Source organism: Eurypyga helias, unplaced genomic scaffold (genome assembly GCF_000690775.1).
Source record: "Eurypyga helias isolate BGI_N326 unplaced genomic scaffold, ASM69077v1 scaffold40353, whole genome shotgun sequence".
Classification (NCBI taxonomy): domain Eukaryota; kingdom Metazoa; phylum Chordata; class Aves; order Eurypygiformes; family Eurypygidae; genus Eurypyga; species Eurypyga helias.
Genome location: NW_010242542.1, coordinates 1 through 9,154, shown reverse-complemented (window position 1 = coordinate 9,154; position 9,154 = coordinate 1). Strand labels below are relative to the sequence as shown.

At 39.4% G+C, this 9,154-nt stretch overlaps 1 protein-coding gene across 1 annotated transcript; it reads right to left on the bottom strand.

The window, feature by feature from the left end:
• Positions 1-2,218: 2,218 nt before the first annotated feature.
• On the bottom strand, positions 2,219-6,424 carry FAM199X (family with sequence similarity 199, X-linked; the record flags this gene model as incomplete). Its single annotated transcript, XM_010149117.1, has 5 exons — positions 2,219-2,590; positions 3,468-3,728; positions 3,879-4,040; positions 4,379-4,528; positions 6,205-6,424. Coding segments are annotated over 5 exons (964 nt in total), but the record flags the coding sequence as incomplete, so codon positions are not given.
• Positions 6,425-9,154: the final 2,730 nt, after the last annotated feature.

The following is a 9,154-nucleotide window of genomic DNA, read 5'->3' as shown; positions in this document are numbered from 1 at the left end:
AACCCCTGGAAATCCACTCTTTTCTACCATTTTAACTGTCACACAAGGGACAGAAGTATCCAGCTGGAAATGGCATATCACAACCAGCTACTGTGGCACCCATGACCTTTTCATCCAATGTACCAGATGAGCAAGTCGACCCATTTCATCACCTGGATTAGTTTATACTTACATGCTCACACTAAGATCAAGATGGAAATACTATCCTCCCTCATTTCGCGACCTCTGGAAGCTAGTAGACAGGTAACCAAAAAGAACTGTTCTTCATCAAAATGAGGGGTCTTCTCTCAACAAAACCTGAGGGATTTTAAAACTCTGAAGAGCTGCTGAAACAAAATAAAGTGACACACTTCCATGCTCTACCACGCTTAGATATCACAACTTTCTTACAATTCATTGCAGAGTCTCCATTCTCTACAGTATTAAGTGTGCAATTTTATTCAGGGGAAAAAAAAAAATCACATTTCAAAGTCACTGCAGAAAATAAAGGTTGTACTGAAGTGTGACTGTGTACACACAGTGAAATGTTTCATGATGAATTCATCCATTACAGCCGTAGTAAGTTGCAAGAGTTCACCAGCTGCACCCTGAAGTTAGCTGAACTGACAGCAATTCAATTTTTTTCTTCCATCTAAGACACTTCAAAAGAAGCCTCAGATTTAAGTCAGTCTAAATTAGAGGTATCAGCCAGCTATAGTGCAGTGCAAGCAAACACTGACAGGTGTCACGTCTGGTTAGTGGCCAAACAACTGTCCACAGGGGATATGGCTAACACGGCAGTTTTAAATGATATTACATAGCTTTTCACCGGCCAATGGCCATGACTGGGTACCTGGTGTCTAGCAGCAGTAGTGCCTAAGCTTACACATACCAGCTTGACTGTAGACCTCACTTATTTCTTAACGAAGCCCATTCAGAGGCTACTGTGCAGAAATTCTACTGGTTCAGCTTATTGTGAGGCTACAAGGAATGCCACTTCTGAAAGAAAAATACTCCAGCTGTCAGGGCTAGTAAGTTTGTGCAGGACAAGCAAAACGCATGTGAATAAAGGTGATCATGCAATTCTGCAGGAGCGGGCTATAACCTGCCATTACAGGCACCTCTGTCCACACTAAACTGTCAAACCCCTTAATTCACAAGAGCAAAATGGAAGTAATGAAACATCAAGATAATGAAAAATTACTTCCTGGACTCAGAACTAGAAAACACTTTTACAATCTTTTAAGTTCCACACTGAAATTTAGAAGTATCGTTTTAATCTCAGCTGTGGGAAGGAGTTCTGTAACAAGCAGCACCAAGATTAAGAAAAAAGTCACCTTACAGATTGTCAGAATCAGAAAACAGGTTAAAACCACCTTCACCTCCCTACCTGAAAGCCACAATTTTACCTCATTTTCTTAGCAAGAGAAATTTCAAAAGCTGATAGACAACAAAAGGAGAATTCTGAAACACATAACGGTGTAACAACCCACAGAGAAGAGACATCCGCAGCTAAACATACAATTAAAAAGCACAGCTGCATTAACTAAGTTCTCTTGCCAAAAACATGAATTTATTTTAAGAGAGACACGAGTTGTGCCCCGCTTGTTTGCACTTCTGTTTCCAGTAGCATTTTTAACTACTGTAAGTAATGTCCTAGACAACTTAATTGCAGATTAGTGTACTTTCAATGCATAAAGATGGGTTTGAGTCTTTTCACAGCAATACTAGGGATGTACTGCTCAACCATTAGTAACAACCCTACTATAAAATACTGAGCAGCAAAATAACTTCTTTAAGACTAAGCTTGCAAGTTGGTTTTTTGAATTCTAAATGCTTCCTAAACAAGTACATTATTAAGCTTTACTTGTGTTACAGATTCCCGCACTGGAAGTCCTGCTTCTTCTTTTGTGTAGCTTGAGTTAAATGACAACTTGCAGAAAAGGGTTTATCACGGTGCATCGATTTTGTATGATCCGAGAGCAAGACTGAAGAAAGCCCTATAGAACTAAAGATTTTCTTTCTTCATGCTAAATAATCTTCCTAATAATGGGAAAGGAAGACAGATCAAGCCAAGTGTAATACTAACTCTAAGTTGAGAAAACAAAAGCTCAAGCACAATAATGCATGCTTAGTGTCATCCAAAAGCACCCCTTATGTCTTGCGAGTAAGTCAGCATGTTATCCAAGTTCCAACTTCTTGAAAATTGTATCTATTCAGCAGCTTTTCAGAAGTCAGTTAAGTTTCTGAAGTCTTCGTGGCAAAATTAGTCTTAAAAAGCTGAAGTTACTCAATACTCAGACCTTCTTACCAAAATTACACATGAGAAAAGATCTGGTTTATACTGTTAGCACTAATCAAAATTTGGTCAAGAAATATGTGTAAACAAGAAGGATAATACATTTAAGGCTTAGAAAGAACACTGATAAATTCACCCCTGTCACATCAAAACATCCACATCTCCTTCATGGTCCTCCTCAGTCACTTTTAAAGAGAGCACTTCTTCATTAAGAAATAATCCACTCAGTCTTTCCTTACGAGCTTGTCTTTGTTCTTTCAGCTGTCTCTTGCGTAAGGCCTTTTGCTGTAGTTTCCGTTGCTTGGAACGTTTCTGTCAAAATACAGAAGAGACAAAAAATAAGGTGTTGTTTTGTGGATTAGAAACTACCTTGAAAGCTGGCAAAAGTAAGTGAACTTCTAAAACAACGTCTGCTCTGAAAAATAACTAACGTGACTCCTCAGAGGTGGTGCAAACATTCATCCAAAGTTGTAACTAATATTAATACTTTAGGACTATTGACCACATCTGAGTTATGAGGCACATCACCTTGTGATGCTGCACAGCTGAGTCTGATCAGAAGAATCTTTATTGCAGGGGAAACATTACAGTCTTACACTAACAACCTGAGATGTTGAAGAACGAACTGCTTCTCCCCTCCACATTGAAACTGAAATTACGGAGACAGGGCAAGTGTCACAGTACTGCTTTAACTGAAACATGCTTCAGTAGGCCACTCCTCACCGAGTGATCTCATGAGACATATTAGAAGATTCAAAAAGCCTGATGAAACTTCTGGTTGGGAAAAAACACACAACCGAGACAGTCTTTACTACCCAGAAATTATGCCTAGATGAGGTTGATCGGTCTTGAATACATTTTTTTGGTAAAATTGTGTGTTCATTCAAAGAATTAAGTCAGACACATAAGCCCTTATTCAACACCCACTGACCTTATTCTAAACAAAAGTAATGAGAAGATCTACTACATACAGACATCAGGCTTTACCTTCAAAGTGATGGGAAGAGCATGTTTAAATTCCTTATGGTCATGTCAGAGGAAACAGTCAGCACTGGTTTAGCTAGATAATTTCAGCAGATCCTCAGTTACTAACCATGCTCCTTCAGTACAAATATCCCAGCTAAGATCACAGAAGCAACCTTACCAAGTCAGACAGATTAATACCCAGGTACATAATTAGAAACTTTACTTTTGAATCCCGGATTCTTTCTGCAGCACTTGTGGACAAGTTACTATCACTGTGCGCTCGACTCATGTTGGCACTTGAGTTTGAAGCGGAGTTAGCAACACTAGAACCACTGCTGCTTGCTGAGCTGACCATGCTGGCGCTGCTGCTGCTGGCACTGGCACCGCTCACACCACTGGTACTTGCACAACTGTAGCTACTCCTCTTCCAGCTTTCCCTTGCAGACCGTTGACGAGGTCCGTGTTCCTTGATGTAATTTCTCACCTTCAGGGCAGAGGGAGCAGAATTACTAAAGCCTGATAAATACTGAGATTTTTCATAGAAAACTGATAATGTATAAAAATGGATCACAACATTTTGCAAGATGTACCAGATGCTGAACTTCCGAAGTGGCATATACAAACCTTGACTCACCTGTTTCAGTTTTTCATCTGTGAGACAGTTCAACTCAATAATGAATTCACTATCTGTAGGCGAGATCTGAGCAGTAGGATCAATAATTTTAATAATATCAAGTTGCTCTCGAAGGCCCATCTCTGTACTGACTTTGCGACTCAAATATTCGATATATTCAACCTAGGACCCAAAGAAAAGCAGGTCGTTTTAAGTATAATTGATTCCAAATGAGTGACAAAAAAAGAAACAACCAACACAATAAAAAGTGCTCAAATATCAAATCTCCTACGATTCTAGCCTCATTAAGTATCATCAAAAACTCAGGGTAAAAACTTAGGAGCACACGTTAAACTGCCTAGCAGAGATGCAAAAAACAAGATGATTTCATTTCAAGAATCAAGCAGTATCGCATAGATCTACATTTACACGTACAGCAACCAGGATGTCTTTTAAGCTGTAGCACTAATTAAAAGTTCTTCTGTTTATTACAGCCCTCACGTAGGAAGAGTCCATTTCACCTGTTCATCATTTGTCATTGCACTCCACGGAAGTTCATCGAGATTCCTATGCTTGTTTTTCTTTTTCGGAAGCAGACAAGGAGAGCTTGGAATACTAGGTATAACATCAGAAAGTACATCACTTCCACTTGTAATGTCGCTGCCAGGCAACTTGCATAATACAAGAGAAAGAACAAAGCCTTAGAATACGGTAGGTTTGAAGTCATTTAACACTATTAACAATTCAAAACATATGATCAAATTAGCAAAGCATTGCTTACCTATGTACTCTAACAACTTCTCAATAATTACTCATAACCTTGCCGTACTCCTGTGAATCTTCCAACAAACAGCAAGTGCAGCCAACTCAATTCACACTGTTCTCTACTAATCGATCCTTTTAAAAAGCTGCATTTCAAAAAACAGCAGATGATATGGCAAGCCAACTGTTTCCCTTCTCCATCAGTGTGAATTGTCCATTAAAATCCAAACCTAAATCTGAATCTCCCATTTTAAAGCATAAGTCTAGTTTAAGGAAGATCATTTCAAAGCAGGTTTGCAATTTATACCACACCCCATAATTACACAAGGCAATTCAATTAAAATCACCGTCTTTTTCCTGGAAGCAACTGCAGAACCTTAGCTAGCTTCATTTATACAGCTGACATGCCATTTCTGAATGCACTTCCAGTTAAAGTCTGACAGCTGGATTACTCATGCTCAGATTCTGCCAGGTAACACCATATAAAGAGCTACAAAAAAGTATTTCCAAATTTCTGCAAGTCCAATCAAGTGTTTCTTAAGAAATGCTTGCTTTAAAAAAAATCAGAGAATAATTTCAACAAGCAAGTTACTCATCAAGCATGCTGTCAGCTAACTACGACATAGGACCTTTTCAAAACTATCACCAAGTTTATCAGACAATTAAAATTTCACAACTCAGTGAAGCTCTGAATCTTTGGGATCCAATCTGAGTTGTTCCTACAGGCTGCACTTGTAACTTTTTTGACACAATATCCACCGAGATTAGCAGTTAGACTAAAGCAGTAAGAAATTCAGAGCTAATCTCAGCCTGTGTTATCTTAAGGTCATTTGCATATTTTGGAACAGTGAAACCACTGTTTTCAGCACACTCAGAAGACTCCGTACTGCTTGGACTCAGCTTTATGACAAAATTTAAAAGTACTCCTCAGTATATCGTGAAGCCTCGTGTTTGCCGTTTCAAAGTTACATATACGTTTGCAGTTGATTTAAGTCTATAACTTTCAAAAGTATTATCACAACTGAAAAACTGCTGAGCAAAGACAACTACCACAAACTAGAGATACCTGACCAGGACTCCATCCAATACAGACCAGGAAAAGGAGGACGTGATTTACCTTCACAATTTTCCCCTCCTGGAGAGACAAAGTGAGCTCTGCCCTCTTACTGGCACAGAAAAAAAGATGGAAATAGGCTATGGCAAGGGCTTTTACACTTTACCTAGGTGCCAGCTCCATTCCAAAGGAAGTTTAATATGATCAGATCACTGGAAGCAGACATCTGTAACCAGATTTCATTAGCAGGGCAGATCCTCAGTACAAAGGATCTAAGCTCATGGCTACAAGACACATGTTGGTCACTAAAACCAAACTACCATAACATGTAAGCATCCCTCTTTGAAAAGACGACCTTCAGTCTCCCCTCCAGATTACAAGCTCGGGAATAAAACAGAACAAAACATCATCTTTATCACTGACGATTCAGATAGTTACCATGAAACAAATGCTGAGAACTTTTCAATTAAAGCTAAACCCAGCATGTAACAGTCCATACAGAATTTCACATTTGCAGCAGCACTAGTTTACCTGCCATTCAAACTCACTGTCTGACCAATCCCAGTATGTGCTGATAGAAGAGGAGACATCACTGCAGACACTGCCCTCAGGGAACAAATCAAAAGAGGTGAACTCCTGGTCATCCAACAGAGAGTAACAGTCATCTTGATCACCAACTGAAACTGATGAGAACAGCTCCTCGCTGCACTCGGAGCTGGCTACGCTCGTCCCACAAGATGTCAAGTTCCACCTGCAAACCAGGACAAAACAAACAGAAGGCAGAAAATATGTTGGCATGGTGTGTCCTGAAAAATTCTTTTAAGCCTCAAAACTACCTCCACTTTGCTTGTCAGTAACATTACACATTGCTTTCATTCAAGTAAGTCATAATTATGTAAATTGAAGTATTAAATTTTAAAATATCTTTAAAAGTCCAGAAACAACACCAGAAGGAATTAACATTAAAAATGTCATGGCAAAAAAATTCATATATAGTTAGTATAATTACACCTTCATTTTAATATATTAACACTTTCCACCCCAGAGCCATGATTCCTGTAATGGAGAAACTGACTTTTTTTTTTGGTCAGTTAGTTTCTTTTTTTAAATACACTCAACTAAAAAATGTAATTTCCCATATGTTGGGATATTCAAACTTCTGTGTAATTTAAACTGAAGTAAGCAAAACTAAGTAGTAAATCAATTGGACCTCAGGACAAATAGAAGTTAAAAAGAAATTGTAGTTTGATGATCCCACATAAAACTAAGGCATAACAGGGAAACACATTATGGATATATCCAAGGTTCCATTATTCATTATTTTCAACTCTGAATGCCAAAAACATTGGACGTGCTGTTGGAATGAGACAGTGCAAGATGGAAAAATGACCCGTATGAAAATGCTACCATGCCAAAACTGAACACTTTTTCCCCTCTCATAATTTCATTTCAAAAGCTAGTTAATGCTGCTGCTAAAGGAATGCAATTGAGGACTCAAACTTCACAGAACAGGTTTTTTACTTTAATGAGAGTAAGCCAGAATTTGACAAGCTCATGAAATCAGTCTCTATATCTGGATCTACTTTACATATTGGGGAAAAGTAGGTCAAGACAACTGTAAGGCAGCACAGCACTGCAATATGGCCAAAACAATCTGAAAAGGGCTTCTAAAATTCACCACAGACAGGAACAGGAGTTGATTCTGTTCCATCAGCCTCTCCACTTCAGCCTGGCTAACTGGAAAAACATTCCTCTATCCAGCTGCAAAAGCTGAGCAATGCCATCACCCAGAAAGGCTGGTCTTCACCCCCATGATTTCAGCTGCATACCAGGTTGGCTAAATATGTTTGTGATTAACTCACTCCCACTTCTATTTGGCCAGAAGTTCTTTTATCCAACATTAACATTTCAGAAACTTTTCCTTTAGCAGATCCAGGAGATCTCAGCCTCCCTCCCTCTCTCCCTGCATCCCTTACACACGTGCAATGTTTTACTGGCAGACTTTTGTGAGCAGGGCAATCAATCGGTATTGAGTAGAATGATAGTAGGTGATAAAGCATGCTTTTGAACATTCCTGCAGTTTCAGTGTTCATGAAATACTGATGAAAGGAAAGATAGAGAGGATCAAGTTTCCAGACCCATCAAAACACAGCATGAGGCACAGAGGCTCTACCACCAGCCAACTGTGCACAGCTACTCCAGGTGTGCAGTGTCATTGCAGGTACAGGCCATCAGCCTTCCTGTACCTAGAAGGGAGCTGCTGTACTTGCTGGGGTGAAGTGGATTAACAAGTGCGAACTACATTAAAGTTACTTGTAGTTTTAAAAAAATAGAAAGCCTTACGAGAACAGCACAGATTGAGCCATGCATCTGCAACTGCTTTATTAGTGTAAGACAGGGCACGTCCTTGCCCAAAAAAGTGAAACAGCCACTCGAGATGCCTGGGTTACAAACCTGGGTTTGTAAAATGAGCAAGCCTGAGTAACACACTTGGGAAGTGAAAGGCAATACAAAGAGAAACGTACTAAATTAATTAAATGCAAGTTGGTGAATAACACATTTATCTTACAGATATGCTATGAATACGTCTTACTATTCACATCACCATTGGGTCTTACGATACAAGAACTAGAACATGAAAGCCTATCATACTTGATACAGGATCTTCATGCTCAACCACTGAGGAATCTATAATTAAGAGCCTGCCCCTGGAATGACACTTTTAAAGTGTCATTTCCACTATTTCCTACAAATTCAATTGAAAGATTCCCTTATTATTGATACACTCTTGATAACAGTGTACCAGAAACATTAAAACCATTAAACGTATCTTGCAACTGTGGAAAAGGAACTAAAATGATCCCACATGTATGTTCACATCTGAAATCTCACAAATTGTTTTCCAAAAAAAGCTATTGCTATATTCAAGTTTAATACTATGCATAAATCGTAGCAGAATTAGGTTTCTAGGTAAGCAGGACTGTTTAGTTTTCATTTTCTAAGCACAACTAGAATTTCTTTGTAGAGCTGCATTTGCATTTTTAGAATAGACCTTTTCTACAAATTACAGACAGAATAATTTACCCTTAATTAGTAGCATGGGATGGAAACGTTTCTGACGGAATCGGTGCAGTCACCAAGCTGCCTGACTCATTCTGAACCTCTAAGGTTTGCTGGGTGCGCACACAAGGCCTGCTTTTCATTATGACAGACTGCTCTCTACCTGCCCGACCTACTGCGCTCAAACCCACGTTTTAAGAAATTCAGAAAGGAATAACTATACATTAAAATAACGACCAAGCTCATGCTAACAACTGCAACGCTATCAGCCAAAACCACACGGAGTTCATTCCCGGCTTTTCCAAAGGGAAAGCGTAACCCAAGCAGGGGCACGCGAGGGGGGTACCTGGAGCACCTGCAGCCGGAGCAGTCATAGCCAGGCTCGCACCAGGCAGGACAGCGGGGCAAGGACGCACGGTCC